General features: G+C 40.4%; 1 protein-coding gene across 3 annotated transcripts in view; it reads right to left on the reverse strand.

Moving 5' to 3' along the window:
• The window catches only part of DHX40 (DEAH-box helicase 40), a 53,984-nt gene extending 38,346 nt beyond the window's left edge, over positions 1 to 15,638 (reverse strand). The window contains exons 1-10 of one of the 3 annotated variants that reach the window (XR_004055019.1): positions 15,385 to 15,586; positions 14,391 to 14,558; positions 10,967 to 11,112; positions 8,370 to 8,489; positions 7,647 to 7,874; positions 7,360 to 7,426; positions 6,177 to 6,308; positions 4,007 to 4,106; positions 1,852 to 1,938; positions 1,531 to 1,713 (exon numbers count right to left, since the gene is read on the reverse strand). Coding sequence is in view for 2 of the 3 variants with exons in the window: in XM_030923383.1 (XP_030779243.1) it covers positions 1,531 to 1,713; positions 1,852 to 1,938; positions 4,007 to 4,106; positions 6,177 to 6,308; positions 7,360 to 7,426; positions 7,647 to 7,874; positions 8,370 to 8,489; positions 10,967 to 11,112; positions 14,391 to 14,558; positions 15,385 to 15,496 (1,343 nt within the window). In the remaining variant the exon portion in view is untranslated. Of the gene's footprint in view, positions 1 to 1,530; positions 1,714 to 1,851; positions 1,939 to 4,006; positions 4,107 to 6,176; positions 6,309 to 7,359; positions 7,427 to 7,646; positions 7,875 to 8,369; positions 8,490 to 10,966; positions 11,113 to 14,390; positions 14,559 to 15,384 lie in introns of all 3 variants that reach the window. The other 2 variants (XM_030923383.1, XM_030923384.1) reach the window with 2 other exon arrangements.
• Between the last annotated feature and the right edge of the window lie 2,488 nt (positions 15,639 to 18,126).

The raw sequence follows: 18,126 nt of genomic DNA on the forward strand, positions 1-18,126 counted from the left end.
AACACTTTTAAATTCCAAGAGGGAATTAAGAACAAAATAAAGAACAAGATAGTACTTTCCTCCATTAATTCCTCTACTATGTATGATAGAAATTTCAATCTACAACAATATTCTATCCTATACCAATAAATTATATTGTTTAACATTTGGCTAATTTAACTGTTCTAAAGGATAGAACTGTTATTCTATCCTTTATTTCACATGTCTGAACCTTGTTTCCCTAATATAACTTAAGCTTAAGCTTAGTGAAAGCAAAAAACTACAGAGTATTACTCTGTCTTTCATGGTATATAGTATAATGCTGGCCATACAAAAAAAACACTCCACTTTCCAACGTATACCCTTTTTTTTTTGAGACAGAATCTCGCTCTGTTGACCAGGCTGGAGTGCAGAGGCGTGATCTCGGCACATTGCAACCTCTGCCTCCTGGGTTCAAGTGATTCTCGTGCTTCAGCCTCTGGAGTAGCTGGGACTACAATCACATGCCACCAAGCTCAGCTAATTTTTGTATTTTCAGTAGCTACGGGGTTTCGCCAGGATGGCCAGGCGGGTCTCAAACTCCTGGCCTCAAGGGATCCTCCCACCTTAGCCTCCCAAAATGCTGGGATTACAGATGTGAGCCACCGCACCCAGCCCCTTTCTTTTGAAACAGGGTCTCACTCTGTTGCCCAGGCTGGAGTGCGCTGGTGCAATCATGGCTCACTGCAGCCTCTACCTCCCAGGGTCCAGCGATCTTCCCATTTCAGCTTCCAAATATCTGGGACTCAAATATGCACCATATCAGACTTTTTTTTTTCTCTTTATTGTAGAGACAAGGTCTCACTATGTTGCCCAGGCTCACCTCAAACTCCCGGGCTCAAGCAACCTTCCCACTTTCGCCGCCCACAGTGTTGGAATTACAGGCATAAACCATTATGCCCAACTCATTATATACCTTTCATTACAAATAAACAGTGGTCATTAAGTGATGCAAATAAACATCAGCACAACCCCCCAACCCCACCATTAAGCCAAGGTTAATCAAGAGCAAGAGATCCTACTAAAGCAATGCAAGGAAGTCTTCTGTGTTAGTTTAATTGAAAAGCAACCAATAGGACCAGCCGCAGTGGCCTATAATCCCAGCACTTTGGGAGGCCAAGGCGGGTGGATCACCTGAGGTCAGGAGTTCGAGACCAGCCTGACCAACAAGGTGAAACTCCGTCTCTACTAAAAATACAAAAATCAGCTAGGCATAGTGGTCGGTACCTGTAGTCCCAGCTACTCAGGAGGCTGAGACAAGAGAATTGCTTGAACCCGGGAGGTGGAGGTTGCAGTGAGTGGTAATCATGCCACTGCTCTGCAGCCTGGGTGACAGAACAAGACTCCATCTCAAAAAAAAAAAAAAAAAAAAAAAGAAAAGCAACCAATATAAAAACCAACCTCCTAAACTCTCAGGGATGTATGAGTCAAATATTTCAAAATAATTTTTGAGCCAATAACTTGGCTCCATGCTAACAAGTTTTTCTTTTTTTTTGCTAGTTGTCTACATACCTTATGACATCGTGTATGGCAAGGCACTTTAAGGTCAGAACTACAGATGTCAAACTAGTTCTCTTAATTTCAGGGATCACATGGTCAGGCATACACTGGTTCCAAAAATCTTTACTATAGATCCGAAAGCATTTTCCTGAAGAAGTCCTGCCAGCTCGGCCACTTCGCTGTAATGCCTCGCTCCTACAGAAGGAAAATAATGCAAAAAGTCTCCAAAATGTTCTGTGGGTTTCTCAGGTAATTTACTTTCTCTCCCCAAACCAGCTAGAAATTACCTAATCAGTTGTTCTTTGAATAAAAAGATTTGACATAGAGACTTACTTTGAAATTGGAACCACCTCCAGGATGTCCAACCCCAATCTGGGGTTGTGATTTAACTGCTTCACAAAGCCACCATCTACCACATATCTAAGAAGAATCAAAGCAAGTTAAGTTTCTGGAAAATAAAAGAAGACTTGTTCATTTTTAACCACTTTGGTTTCTCCTTTTCTAGCAAACTAGCAAGTACACAATGCCTTTTATGTTACGTGTAAAACTTGAAAGTCAAGAAATTGGAACCCTCATATGTTGCTGATGGGAATGTAAAACGGTTCAGCCAAGGTGGAAAATTGTTCAGGGGGTCCTCAAAAAGTTAAACACAAAATGACCATATGATCCAGCAACTCTGTTTCTAAGTATGCACCAAAAAGAACTGAGAACAAGTACTCAAACAAATACTTGTAGACCAATGTTCATATTAGCACTACGAATCATAGCCATAAGGTAAAAACAATCTAAATGTCCATTAACCATTAATGGATGAAGGGATGAACAAATTGCTTTGCATATATGTATGCAGTATATATACACACACACTCACACTATGCAATATTATTCAGCCACAAAAAAGAATGAAGTACAGATAGATGCTACAATGTTGACAAACCTCAAAAATATTATGCTAAGGGAAAGAGAGCAAACACAGAAGGCCACATATTATATGATTCTATTTGTATGAAATATTCAGAACAGAAAATACATACTGCTTCCTACTGACACATCTAAAGAATTTTTTAAAAAAAGAAAACACATACAAACAAAAAGTAAGACTGGTAGTTGCCAAGGGTTGGGGTCGAGAGGGGAATGTGGAGTATGTGCTTAATGGATATGGGGTCTTATTTTGAGGTGTTGAAATATTTTAGAACTAAGTAGAAGCAGTGGTTGCACAATACTGTAAATGTACTAAGTATTACTTAATTGTTCATTTTTAAATTATTAATTTTATGTGAATTTTGCCTCAATAAAAAAAATACACAAACTTGAAAGTCAGTTTCAGACCATGTTAACAGATTCAGAATCTAATTTCAGCTAGCCCTTAACATGCCATTCTAAGCCAATTAAATGGTGAACAAGTCAGGTAAGGAACCAAAGCAGGATAGCAGTAACAAGACAACATTCTGAATCTTGTTATTTAATGGCTTTTGCCTGTGTAGGAAACAGAAAACTACAGAGGTTAATTTACCCAGGAGAGCACTCCCTTAATCCCTTAGCGTTATTTTTAAAGTAATGAAGAAAAGCAGAGGAAATTAAGACTTCCTCTCAGACCTGGGTGATCATTTTACCCAGAAGAAACACACAGGATCTCTGAGATTCAGGTTCAGCCTTCCTTAGGCAGACAATCAGGCTTAGCTAAAGACATAAAATATATTGGGTAAATGATAAATCACCCAGTCTTAAAGAACTTTGCATTAGTTATCAGTCCAGACTTAAAATTTCTTAGTGTTCCCTTACTAAATTTACTCAAAAATTTGATAGCACTATTTACTATATCCAGAAAAGATAAGGGACTTGAATCATAGTTATTTTCACAAAAAGGTAAAAAGTCAGAGACAATACATCCAGATAAACACTGGATATACAACTAACTCTACCAAGTGAGGCTGCAAGGTAGAAGGAAATATCAAATCATCTAAGGTATATGCTTATAATGGGAGTACAGAAAAATAGGTTTGGCTTCCTATTTAGTGAAACCCATGAAGTATTATACATAATCTACATAATCTTAAATTTGGAAAGAGGAAGCTTCAAGTTGCCAAGCAGTTAAAAAGTGTGAACAGCCAAGTATGGTGACACATGCCTGGAGTCCCAGCTACCCAGGAGGCTGAGGCGGGAGGATTGGTTGATCTTCCTTCAAGGCTGTAGTGTGCTACGACTGCATGCCTATGAATAGTCACTATACTCCAGCCTTAGCAACATAATGAGACCCTGTCTCTAAAAAAAAAAAGGGTGAATAGGAATATAGCATGTACCTCCTACTCCATTTCCTGCTCAAAGCAATCAATTACAAAACAAAACAGGTGATTACATGTTAAGAACATTAAAAAGTAGGAGAGAAGGGAATTAGTGGAGGGCACAGAAAAGCAAACTCAGTAATGTTTAGCTAATGTTTAGTAACGATAGGTTTTCTTGACTTTAAGAGAAAGTTCAAAAGTTATACCTGATTCCATCTATTGTCAAAGATGTTGCAGAAATATTGGTGGATATGACACATTTTCTAATTCCAGGTGGAGGTGGCAAAAATATTCTCCTCTGTTGATCTAACGTATATATAGAAAGAAAATACCAATTTACAACATGCATGTGTCAAACTCAAGTTTCAAAAAACTCAATTTTTCACTAAAAGTCATGTAACTAGGCCAGGTGCAGTGGCTCACGCCTATAATCCCAGCACTTTGGGAGGCCAAGGCAGGAGGATCTCGAGGTCAGGATATCGAGACCATCCTGGCTAACACGGTGACATCCCGTCTCTATGAATTGCTTGAATCCGGGAGGCAGAGGTTGCAGTGAGCCAAGATTGCACCACTGCACTCCAGCCTGGGCGATAGAGCGACACTCCATCTCAAAAAAACAAACAAAAGAAAACCGAGGCAACAGAAGATCCAGAACATTATTTTCAATATGGCAGTAAGAAAGATGAAATTGGGGGGCCGGGCGCGGTGGCTCAAGCCTGTAATCCCAGCACTTTGGGAGGCCGAGACGGGAGGATCACGAGGTCAGGAGATCAAGACCATTCTAGCTAATACGGTGAAACCCTGTCTCTACTTAAAAATACAAAAAACTAGCCGGGCGACGAGGCGGGCGCCTGTAGTCCCAGCTACTCGGGAGGCTGAGGCAGGAGAATGGCGTAAACCTGGGAGGCGGAGCTTGCAGTGAGCTGAGATCCGGCCACTGCACTCCTGCCTGGGTGGCAGAGCAAGACTCCGTCTCAAAAAAAAAAAAAAAAAAAAGAAAAGAAAGATGAAATTATTTACTCTGTATAGAAAAACACATGTCTATGTATATATGTAGTTAATGGTTAATAACAAACCAAACCAAACATAATGGGTTTTTTATCAGTTACAAAGTAAATTATAAAAGCATCGGTGAACCAAATCTTGAGAAAACAATGAGAACCTTAAACAATGATCCTAAGAATTTCCCTGAAGATGTAAAAATCTAAAATAGATATCTATGCTTCAATAGAGTAAGGAGCTAATATCATCATAAAAGAGATTTCCAAAATAGCACATCTATGTTCTTTACTGACACATATATTCCAAAACTTTGTTAATATAGGGACAAGAATCACTCAATCAACAAAAACTGTTAATACACATACACGTAAAATACAAAAACATTCAAATGCTAATTCCAACTTCAAATAGGAGGCTAAGGTTAATTTCCCTTTAATTTTACAAGTTAAATTCCATAATAAAAGTTTTACAAAACAAATTCTAAACCTCATTCAATAGTATTTACTATGACCAAAATATCAAATCAAGAGTCTGTATCTGCTCTTGGAATTCACCAAAGAACAGGATCATGCTTGAAAAGCAGACTAAGGCATGGCTACTTTAAAAGGAAAATGATCCACAGCCGGGCATGGTGGCTCATATCTGTAATCCCAGCAATTTGGGAGGCCAAGGCAGGCAGATGACCTGAGGTCAGGAGTTTGAGACCAGCCTGGCCAACATGGCAAAACCCCATCTCTACTAAAAAACAAAACAAAACAAAACAAAACAAAAAACTTAGCAGGGAATAGTGGCAAGCACCTGCAATCCCAGCTACTTGGGAGGCTGAAGAAGGAGAATCGCTTGAACCCAGGAGGTGGCGGTTGCAGTGGGCTGAGATTGCGCCACTGCACTGCAGCCTGGGTGACAAGAACGAGACTCGGTTACAAAAAAAAAAAAAAAAAAAAAAAGGAAAACAATCCACTGTGTTTAGACTTAGATATACCTGGATATATACAATTTCTAAAAATTCTGTGGCAATGGCAAATTAGGTTTGACTTACAGTAATACCAGCAAGAAACTACTGTCCTCATTTCAAAGAATTCTCACCAACAGTTTTGTTTTGCTAGGAGAAACAATACTCTTAACGATAATAAGGGGGATATCCAAGGCTCTCGAAAAAGTGAAATGTAAAAAGACTTCAGGCAAAAATCACTTCTCTCAAGGAATGCTGGTTCTCACTGATTTGTTTCACAATCTGGATGTGGGTTACAAAGGTGAGGTTGGTTTGTGAAACTTAACCTAATCACTTAAGACCTGAGTGCTTTTCTGTAAACCTGATTATTCAATAAAAAGTTTTTTAAAAAAATCAAATTTTCTATTCTAATGAGAAATTACCTGTTGTCATAGATCCATAACATGGCAATATTAACAAGCCATCGAGGGTGGTATCTTGAACATCGTAATCATAATCAACAGACTCTGCCATCTGAAAAAGTAACTCACAACTTTTTTCTATTTCAAACTGGCCTAAAACAGAAAGAAAAAAAAACTTCAGGAACTGAACAGAAAAATTAATTTAAGAATAAAGAAAATGTCAAGATTAAAATTAATTTTGCCTGGAAATTACTGTAAATCTCTCATTTAATGTAAAGGAGATGAACACCTAAGCTGTACCACATTTCAACCAAAAAATTTGAAGTAGAAGAAACATCAGTTTCTAAGGAACTTAAATCTCTAAAGGAATAAAAATATGTATCATCTTCAAGTTTTTCACCCTGTTAACATAGTATTTAAGAAGACTCACTAAATTGTTAACAAAGGGGAAAAGCTAGTCCAGGTGCTATTGCATTTGGGTAAATTTCAAAATAAGTAATCTCCAAAAGGCAAAGATTGTTACAATCCCTCACTTCTGACATTAGTACAAGGCAGAGGAAAAAAGTAAACAAGGAAACTACTAATTCCTATTAGGAGGGTGCTGCTACTTGAAAAGTTACACCACTAGTCTAGGATTTAACTATTTTATTTTTGATCTCCAAAAATGCCACATGCTTGTCTATGATACATAGATTCTACATCTTATGTGTTGTTATCACACAGTACAATGCCACCACCCAAAGAAGAACCTGGTGAGATGTCCTTTGAAATAATGGAATTAACCCAGGTCTGTTTAGTCAGGTTACATTTCTAGCTAAGACAGACCAATAAAAACAATATTTCACTATTTAATTTCTTTCAATTAAAAGGTCAGTGTGTTTTACATATATTTACTAATGAGCCTGATGTCTTTGACATTTGACATATACATGTGGGTGCGTGTCTGTATATATATACACACACACTACTATGCCTTTGACATAAAATATATATATACTATTATGTCTTTGACATACATATATATAATTCTCTTTGGCAGCAAGCTTACAATTTTTATATATCTTTTAGCTAAAATTATTCAGATAATCAAAAAAAGCTAGGGCAACACTTGAGAAGGGCACAGAATTCTCAACAAAGGTAGCACTCTACTGGGTGTCACATTCCTTACAAATACTAAGTTTTTTAACTTGATACTAATGCTCACCAGTCAGAAAAACCAAGATGTCTCCAGCCATTTCATTCAAATGGATATCCATGGTGACTTTCACAATCTGAAGCAAGAAATGCAGGCATAATATGCTAGTGGAAATACAGTCATTCCCTTACCACCATTTCCCTTGCCCCACAGAAAAATTAAACTTGGTTCTTAAAAGTTCTAGGACCTGTGAGGGCTGTCATTAAAATAGTGGGGAACAAACGAATTATCAAACTACCTAATTAGTAAGAATCACAGATATTAAAAAAAGACATTAAATGAATGCCAAGTAATACCGCTTGAATATACGCAGTATTTTCTCTGTCTCGTGGACCAATCAAATTGCAGAATTTCTCTCTGACTGGATAAAGCCTTCCAGGTATATCAAATATTGGACAATTTCCAAAGAATGCAGAGAGCTTGGCTAATTCCATAGTTGCTGACATTACCACCACTTTTAAATGCTCCTTCCTATTAGGAGACTTCTCCTGAAATAGCTTCTTCAATAAACCAAATAAGATATCCTGAAAGAAAAGTAAATTTCTAGTAAGTCACAAGTGCACTTAACAACCAAGCTATTTTAAATACACTGCTATTCTATCCAAGGAATTCCTATTTTAATAGATTAAAATATAAGAGCCAAGTGCAGTGGCTCACACCTGTAATCCCAGCACTTTGGGAGGCCAAGGTGGGAGGCCAGGAGGTCGAGACCTGCCAGGGAAACAAAATGAAACAGTCTCTACAAAAAATGTTCTTAAAAATTAGCCAGACACGGTGATGCATGTCTGCAGTACTAGCAACTCGGGAGGTTGAGGTGAGAGGATCACTTGAGCCCAGGAGTTCGAGGGTGCAGTGAGCTATGATCATGCCACTGCTCTCCAGTCTGGGTGATGGAGCAAGACCCTATCTCTAAAAAATTAAATTAAATTAAAAAGTAAGAGGAGTCAATTCTCTATATAGTAAAAAGCTACCCAAACAAGTAAACTATTTGCTAATAATAAAAAAAATAAAATACTCACTGTAGTTAGAGTTCTTTCATGGGCTTCATCCAAAATAATGACACTGAATTTGGTAAGATTTGGATCTCCCAGAATATGTTTCAGTAAACATCCATCAGTCATATACTTGATTGCTGTCTCCTAATGTTCAAATAGCAGAGTCACAGAAATTCACCACTACTTTCCCAACTAAATTTTTCCTCAAGAGGTACAAACATTAAGTGATCAAACCAATCTGACTAAACAAATGGGTACATAAAATAGTCTAACTTATGTAGACAAAATGATGGTAAGTCACAAAGCATGCTGTCTATACAAAAAAAGGGACAAATAACTCACTTGGGTATTCTTGGACAAAGCAACAAAAATCACCAATAAGGAGATAGAATAAAGTCAGAGGAAAGTGGCAAGATGATGCAATGGCATTAGGTGAGCAAGTTGTGGGAAACAACAGTGAAATGAGATTTATCTTTCTGACTCAGCCCCTACTTCAGAGGATTCAGGTAAAATGAGAAAATGGTAGCTGCATACTTTTCACCCACTATCTCCTCTTCCCTACCCCACTGTCCTACTAAAAAATGTGTTACTTAGGTCAGACACAGTAGCTCAAGCCTGTAATTCCAGCACTTTGGGATACTGACGTGGGCGGATCACTTGAGTTCAGGAGTTCAAGACCAGCCTGGACAACACAGCAAAACCACATTTCTAATAAAAATATAAAAATTAGCCAGGTGTGGTGGCGCACACCTGTAGTCCCAGCTACTTGGGAGGCTGAGACGGGAGGACTGCTTGAGCCTGAGAGGCAGAGGCTGCAGTGAGCTGAGATCATGCCATTGCACTCCAGCCTGGGTGACTGAGCAAGACACTATCTCCAAATAAAAATGTGTTACTCAACAAGCATTAAAACAGGGTGAGTAAAAGGTCCAAAGGCTAGGAATAACAGCAATGACATCCATAAAACAAGGGAAGGAAGAAAGAAAAAACAGTGACCACTAGGAAGGCAAAGATAGTATTTTGGGGGGTCAACTTGTGCCATATTTGATGGCCATTCCTATTAGGGAACATATGTAAACCAAGGATCGTTTTGTAGCTGGGACAGGATTAAGAAATTCGCAGGGAATGTAAATTATAATATTCACTATTAAAAAGAGAATCTTAAATTTGTTGGTGCCATGGATATAGAATAGAAGATGCTTAACGCTTGCTGATTTTGTTAATTGATTGATTTTGTTAACTCAGCTTTCCACTGACTTCAAGAATACAAACACACAAAATAAATGAACCTGAAAACATAATCAGTGAAATAAGAGAGACACAAAGTACAAAATACTGTGTGATTCCAGTTGTATGAGGTAGCCAGAGTAGGCAAATTTGTAGATACAGAAAGTAGAATAGAAGTTACAGCAGGGCACGGTGGTTCACCCTGTAATCCCCGTAAACCTTTGGGAGGTTGAGGGGGGTAGATCACGAGGTCAGGAATTTGAGACCAACCACATCTCTACTAAAAATACAAAAAATTATCTGGGTGTGGTGGTAGGAGCCTGTAATCCCAGCTACTTGGGAGGCTGAGGCAGGAGAATCACTAGAACCTGGGAGGCAGGGGTTGCAGGGAGTGGAGGTCGCGCCACTGCACTCCAGCCCAGGCAACACTGTGAGACTTTGTCTCAAAAAAAAAAAAAAAAGTTACCAGAGGCTAGGGGGAGGGAGAAATGGGGGTTTTAATCTATTGTTTAATAGATAAGAGTTTCTGTTTGGGATGATAAAAAAAAAAGTTCTGAAAGTATTAATGGTGATCCCAACACTGTGAACACATTTTTTTTTTTTTGAGATGGAGTTTTGCTCTTGTTGCCCAGGCTGGAGTGCAGTGGTGCGATCTCAGCTCACCGCAACCTCTGCCTCCCAGGTTCAAGCCATTCTCCTGCCTCAGCCTCCTGAGTAGCTGGGATTACAGGCATGCACCACCACGCCTGGCTAATTCTGTATTTTTAGCAGAGACAGGGTTTCTCCATGTCGATCAGGCAGGTCTTGAACTCCCGACCTCAGGTGATCCACCTGCCTCGGACCCGAAAGTGTTGGGATTACAGGAGTGAGCCACCGCACCCAGCCCATTGTGAACATACTTAATGGCACTGAATTGTATACCAAAATGGTAAAATGGTCAATTTTAAGTTATATATATTTTATTACAATAAAGCATTTTAAAAACCTACACGTCAAGAAACCTTACAGTTAAAAAACATAAATAAGAGAATCCTAAGAAAATAAACTGTCAGTTATAAACTAAGGAAGGAGAAAATGGGATGAATATCAGACACTTGAGAGCTAAAGCATTAACAATGAATGACAAAAATAAATTATTTAAAATATATATTGAACTTTGAAGTTAAAAATCTTTCAGAACTCTCTCCACTCTTTCTGTTAAGTGTATAGTATTAGCTGGGCATGGTGGCATGCTCCTGTAGTCCCAGCTACTCAAGGGGCTGAGGTAGGAGGTGACTTGAGCCCAGAAGGTAGAGGTTACAGAGAGCCATGGTTGTGCCATGCACTCCAGGCTGGGCGACAGAGCGAGGCCATGTCCCGAAAAAGAAAAGAAACAAATACCAACAAGACTTTTGTACCTTAGAGCTGCAATCATCAAAACGAACTTGGTATCCTACTTTGGATCCCAAAGTGCATTTCATTTCTTCAGCTACTCTCTGAGCAACTGATATAGCAGCTACTTTTCGTGGTTGAGTTACACCAATCATACCATGTTGTGAAAACCCTATCAAAACCAGAGATAAAGAAATACAACAATGTTAGCAATTGTCTTCCTATTAGAGCTAAATTGTTTTTGGCCAATGAATACAAAACTGCTTGAATGTTTCCAAAAGAATATCCTGCAAATTAAAAACACATTGCTATGTCCACACCATGAAAATTTAAATATTAATTTAAAATAATACATATTAGTAACCACTCAAAAAAAAAATATATACCACTCAAAAAAAATATATATATATATATATATTTTTTTTTTTTTTTGAGACGGAGTTTCACTCTTGTTGCCTAGGCTGTAGTGCAATGGCGCGATCTCAGCTCACCGCAACCTCCACGTACCGGGTTCAAATGATTCTCCTGCCTCAGCCTCCCAAGTAGCTGGGATAACAGGCTTGTGCCAGCTAGAGTCTTGCTAGATAACAGACAGAGTCTTGCTCTGTCGCCCAGGCTGGAGTGCAGTGGCGCAATCTCGGCTTACTGCAACTTTCACCTCCCGGATTCAAGCAATTCTCCTGCCTCAGCCTCCTGAGCAGCTAGGATTACAGGCGCACGCCACCACACCTAATTTTTTGTAAAAAATATATTTTTAAAATTAGATTTCACTTTGTTTGGTTTTTTGTCTAAAAATCTACTCTAAAGGTAAGCCAAGAATTTTGACACATAGGAATTCATAAAATTCCACACACTTCCCAAAATAAATTTACCTTTGCCACAAGAGTAAAACTGGATTTATTTATTTATTAGATAGTCTTGCTCTGTTATCCATGCGGGAGTGCAGTGGCACAATCTCAGCTCACTGCAACCCCTACCTCCTGGGTTCAAGCAATTCTCCTGCATCAGCCTCCTGAGTAACTGGGATTACAGACGCAAGCCACCACACTCAGCTAATTTTGTATTTTTAGTAGAGATGGGGTTTCACCATGTTGGCCAGGCTGGTCTCGAACTCCTGACCTCAAGTGATCCACCTGCCTGAGCCTCCCAATGTGCTGGGAATACAGGCATGAGCCACCATGCCTGGCCTAAAACTGGATTTAAATATGCCACCTTTCTGCTGGGAGCAGTGGTACATACCTGTAATCCCAGCTACTCAGGACCCTGGCTACTCAGGAGGTTGAGGTAGGAGGACTGCTTGAACTCAGGAGTCTGAGACCAGCCTGGGCAACACAGTTAAGATCTCATCTCAAAAAAAATCTATATTTATATCTATAGCTATACACCTTCCATATACCATTTTAATATCTTTGGGAATGGAGCTGCATCTTAAAATTGATGGCGTGTTTCCATTCTTACTAATACAGTAGTCCCTCTTTACCCTTGGTTTTGCTTTCCAATGTTTCAGTTACCTACAGTCAACGGAGATCCAAAATTACAGCACTTTGAGAGACAGAGAGACCACACTCACAAAACTTTTACTACAGTATACTGTCATAACTGTTCTATTTTATTGTGGTTGCTGTTAATCTCTTACTGTGCCTAATTTATAAACTAAACTTTATCACAGGTATGTATGTATGTACAGGAAAAAACATAGTATACGCAGGTTTGGTATTATTGGCAGTTTCAGGCATTGAGTGGTCTTAGAAGGCATCTCCCAAGGATAAGAGGGGATTACTGCACATAAAATAATGATGTATCTTAATAGATGGCACCTTAGATTTGAAGCATTAGAATAATATATGTTATTTTTTAAGGCAAATCATATCCAATGTAATACTGTTCTTCACAAACCTTATGACAGAAAGTTCTGTCATACTGAAAGACACTTGTCAAAAGACAAAATTACAACAAATTTATTTTATTTTATTTTATTTTTGACACAGAATCTCACTCTGTCTCGCAGACTGGAGTGCAAAGGCATGGTCTCAGCTCACTGCAAACTCCGCCTCCTGGGTTCAAGCAATTCTCCTGCCTCAGACTCCCGAGTAGCTGGGATTACAGGCGCCCGCCACCATGCCTAATTTTTGTATTTTTAGTAGAGACGGGGTTTCACCATGTTGGCCAGGCTGCTCTCAAACTGCTGACCTCGTGATCTACCCACCTTGGCCTCCCAAAGCGCTGAGATTACAGGCTTGAGCCACTGTGCCCGGCCTAAAAACTTTTTTTTAAATTTTATTCTTATTTATTTATTTATTTTTTTGAGACGGAGTCTCGCTCCGTCTCCCAGGCTGGAGGGCAGTGGCGTGATCTCGGCTCATTGCAAGCTCCGCCTCCTGGGTTCACGCCATTCTCCTGCCTCAGCCTCCTGAGTAGCTGGGACTACAGGCACCAGCCACCATGCCCAGCTAATTTTTCTTTTTGTATTTTTAGTAGAGACAGGGTTTCACTGTGTTAGCCAGGATGGTCTCGATCTCCTGTCCTCATGATCCGCCCGCCTCGGCCTCCCAAAGTGCTGGGATTACAGGGGTGAGCCACCGTGCCCGACGAAAAATTTTTAATTGGCTTTTGTGATTCCAACTCTGGAATCACATCAACCCATCGTCTCATAAAATAGAATGAGTGTTCCAATGAGCTGAGCAGAGGAGGCGGATTGTATAGACAGAAAAGGGCTGAGGGAAAGCAGAAACAGAAAATAAAAAGCAGATTGCTAATTTCAAAGTTACTTTTTTTTGCAAAAGTTAAAGCAGAGGAAACTTCTTGATGCTGGCTAAAACTGGTCTGTTTGGGGATTTGGCTATTATCTCTTTCTCCTGATTTCTCAGAAGATTAGATGAAAAATTTAGTTTCTAGACGGTGGCGTGAGAACTTCAGTATGAGTAACTCCATTTTGGTTTGGTCTGTTGGGTCTAGTGCGGGGGATCAGTCCAAACCAAAGACCTCCTATTAATTTTACTTAACATATTTTAAAGGTAATTTGTTAGTTGGCTTGTGCTGGCAAAGTCAGGGATAAATATTTACCTGATAATGCTCTAGAGAAAGAACCAAGAAGTACTAATGGCAGCAACAGGTATCACATATCTCTTCCCCCTCAAAATTAATTCAGTATCCAATGGTTAATAGTTTACTGCTAGACAACCTTATTCTATAAAATGGAATTAATATCTAGATGTAATTATATTTGAGATTATTATGGTAATTAAAAATGGGAAAATCTGCCATTCCAACTAATTCCTGAACCTGAAATAGACCATAAAGAAGCAAGGGAGACATAGGGGAAGGGGGTGTGCCAAGAGAAGAGGGACTATAAAGCAAATAGTAGGCAACCATGGAGTACAGAATTCCTACTGGCCTTTGAAAACAGGATATTTTAAAAATATTTCCAATGTTAGAACAGAAAAAATTCACCTGCTTCATATAGATATTTTGGAAGTTGAGTTGTTTTACCACTTCCTGTATTTCCAGTAACAATAAGGAATGAATTGTCCCTCACAGCTTGAATAATCTTTTTTCTTTGTTTCTGAATAGGAAAAGTTGGAGTAGTTCCTCCCTCCTGGGACGTGCATCCTTTCTCTTCTGTAATAACAGAAAAACAAGTCAATTAAAAGACTTGTAAAGATATCTCTGACTCAACTTCTCAGGACTGAAACCAGAAAGGCAATATTGAATTTTAGGGCTGGAAGGGATCATCCATGACTTCTCAGTTAAATCGCTCATGTACAATTTGTAAGTGAGGGTTAAAGAGCCCAGAACAACTTTTTGGTGAAATTCAGCAACTTGAGCATTTGTTCACGCGTAACTCAAAGTACTTTTCAAAGCAAGTATAGCTCAAGGCAACGTATACACATGTATACTTACACAGAAGCACAAAACCCAATTTTATTTAACAACAGACCAAAAACTGGAACACAGCAGAAAATTCTCAGCTGGATTAGAAGCCACCTGTGTTTGCTTCTGATTCATGGTTCAAGTTAGGTCCCCGTTCAGAGTGACTGATATCCCAGAAGGCCAAGTGGTGGGTAACCATGGAAACTGGCTCCTGGAAACTGGCTCCCTTCATACCGTACCCAAAGGCAGGCTGGCGGCCCGACGAAGGAGGGGGGAGGATGAATGGGTAGAGAACAAAGGGTTTGTGAGCCTGTTTAAGAACAGAATGCATTTCGGGCGTTGGGGTTCACTTTTTCGCCCCCCAGTAAGGTTTTCGCCCAACTTGGATCTGGGACCGCCCCCCTCTAAGGCAAAGTGCTCATTGGACGCAAAGTTCGCCTCGGGCTTGGAAAGCCAGGAGAACGCCACGGCTTCCTCACTACTCTTCTCAGCCGGCCAAAGGCGTACTTTCATCCCCCTCAAAACCCCCACGCCGTAACTCCCGCTGGCTTCCGTACCGTCCCGCAGACCGCACCTCTATCGGCGATGCAAACAGCCGAGGGCCGCTCTTCCTGGAGGTCTCTTGACCGCTCACCCTCCTCCTGCCGCCTTGGCGCCCTGCCCGCGACTGCGGGAAACCGGGACATAGACCTGGCCCCGAGTGGAGGCGAGCACGTCCACCGATCTGAGGAGATGGGAGGGGAAAGGCGAGGACGCGCCCTGATGACGTAGCGGTGTTTACTTCCGCGCGTGCGACTTGTAGCAAAGGGAGGGGGGGGAGCTGCTCGATGACGTAGCACGGGGCGGCCGGGCCGCGAGCCAAGGCTCCACCCCCAGGGATTTCCCGCCAACTGCCACGTGCGCTTCGCCTCGGGCGGCTGAGGCACACCTGAGGGCCCGAAGACCCCCCTCTTGTTTCGCCTCTCCGGCGCCAAAGGTCGCGACCACACCTCATTTCAACGCCACACTGGTCTCTGCAGACTATTTTGTCTTCGCACACCTGACACGATGTGACCCTCTGCCTGGAGCTGGAACCATGATCCAGGAGTGCTGCGTTCGGCAACTCATTCTCACTTGACCTTTCCTGATCTGATATGACCTGTCCAAGGCACACAGCTACTGAGTTGTGGAACCGAGCTTTTAGTCATGTTATTATCAAAACTTAGGTAACCAAGGCTGTTCACTTGCCTCACAGGACCCTGAATTTAATTTATTTGCATGTTTCCTCTTCTGCCCAGCTAGATTGTAAAGTCCCCCAAAAGAGCCGGAATATGTAAACACCACTACATCCAGGGTCCCAGTGATTCAAGGTGGGCTGTCAATATTTGTTGACTTTGCTGGAATGGAGGAATGAATAATTGACATCCCTAGGAATTCAGCTCATTTTTGATACAGGTGCATTCCTTGGAAACCACAGTAGCTGAAAAGTTCAACAGATACACGACATCTGAGGCAGGGCAACTTTTTCAGAAAAGGTACTTTGGGGACAGGTCTTTCTGTTCTAGAGCCTACCAATTTTTAAATTAGTGTCAACTGTAACAAAATCAATGCAATGTGAACAAGATTGTTTCTTGGACTCCTGAATTGTTCCTGCTGTTAGAATTAACCAACACTTACTACCAAAGAAAACAACTCAAAACTGTCACTTCACCATCACCTAAAGACCCCACTGTGTGACCAGGCTTCAAAAGATGTTCCATAAGGCTGTTGGACCCCCAGATTTTTCTGTGCTCTTTGAAACGAAGTCATGGCCATGCATGGTGGCTCATGCCTGTAATCCCAGCACCTTGGGAGGCTGGGACAGGTGGATCACTTGAGATCAGGAGTTCGAGACCAGCCTGGCCAATATGGTGAAACCCAATCTCTATTAAAAATACAAAAAAAAATAATAATAATAATTTAGCTGAATGTGGTAACGAGTGCTCGTAATCCAAGCTACTCAGGAGGCTGAGGCAGGAGAATCACTTGATCCTAGGAGCAGGGGTTGCAGTGAGCCAAGATCGTGCCACTGCACTCCAGCCTGGGCAATAGAGCGAGATTCCGTCTCAAAAAATAAAGTAAAGTGAACTCATACCAACTGCTCTTAAATGGGACTGATCAACACTTCTTAAAATGCAAGCTCATCAGATTTTGAATGATACCAAATAAGTTGGAACTTTGTGACAACTTTGTATCTCAAAATATGGGTATGAGAGGAAGCAATCTGGTAAATAGAATATTCCAGGTTTCTCTCTTTCATTAGGAGCATCTCCCAGCCTTCTGGATCATGTTAGGATTTTAAAATATAGAAACAGAATTCAAAATATAGAAACAGAAACCAAAATGGCAAAAATACATTTGTAGTACAGGCAAGGAAGGTATTGGTAATCTCAGTATTTTGGTATAGGGCATCTCAGTGATATCATAAAGTCACTTTCTAAAAATCATCATTCCGGACCAATGATGATTACCACTTAGCTCATAGTAGTCAAATCTTTCTGATACAGTTGACCCTGGAACAATACAGGTTTGAACTTCACAGGTCCACTTGTAGGCAGATTTTCTTCTGCACCTGCTAAGCTGGAGATAGCAAGATCAACCCTTTGTCTTCCTCCTCCTTCTCTTCAGCCTACTGAACAGGATGGAAACCTTTATGATGATCCACTTACACTTAATGGATAGTAAATATATTTTCTCTTCCTTATGATTTTCTTAATATCTTATTTTATCTAGCTTGCTTTATTTTAAGAACACAGTATATAATATATATACAAAATATGTATTAATTGTTATCTGTAAGGCTTCCAGGCAATAGTTGGTATTAATAGTTAAGCTCTGGGGAATTGAGTAATACACAGATTTCGGCCCAATGCAGTGGTTCACACCTGTAATTCTAGCACTTTGGGAGGCCAAGGTGGGCAGATTGCCTGAGTTCAGGAATTCAAGACCAGCCTGGGCAACATGGCAAAACCCCATCTCTCCTAAAAATACAAAAAAAAATTAGCCAGGTGTGGTGGTGTGTGCCTGTAGTCCTAGCTACTTGGGAGGCTGAGGCAGAAGAACCACTTGAACCTGGGAGACGGAAGTTGGGGTGAGCCGAGATCATGCCACTGCACTCCAGCCTGTGTGACAGCGAGACTGTTTCCAAGAAAAAAAAAAAAAGTTACATGCAGATTTTGACAGTGCAAAAGATTCGTGCCCCTATCCCCACCTTGTTCAGGTTTCAACTGTAAATTATTTCCTTTATTTTTCACAAAAACTCACAGAATTTGGTTATTACTATCCCTAATTTTTGTGT

The sequence above is a fragment of the Rhinopithecus roxellana genome, chromosome 19, assembly GCF_007565055.1.
Source record: "Rhinopithecus roxellana isolate Shanxi Qingling chromosome 19, ASM756505v1, whole genome shotgun sequence".
Classification (NCBI taxonomy): Eukaryota; Metazoa; Chordata; class Mammalia; order Primates; family Cercopithecidae; genus Rhinopithecus; species Rhinopithecus roxellana.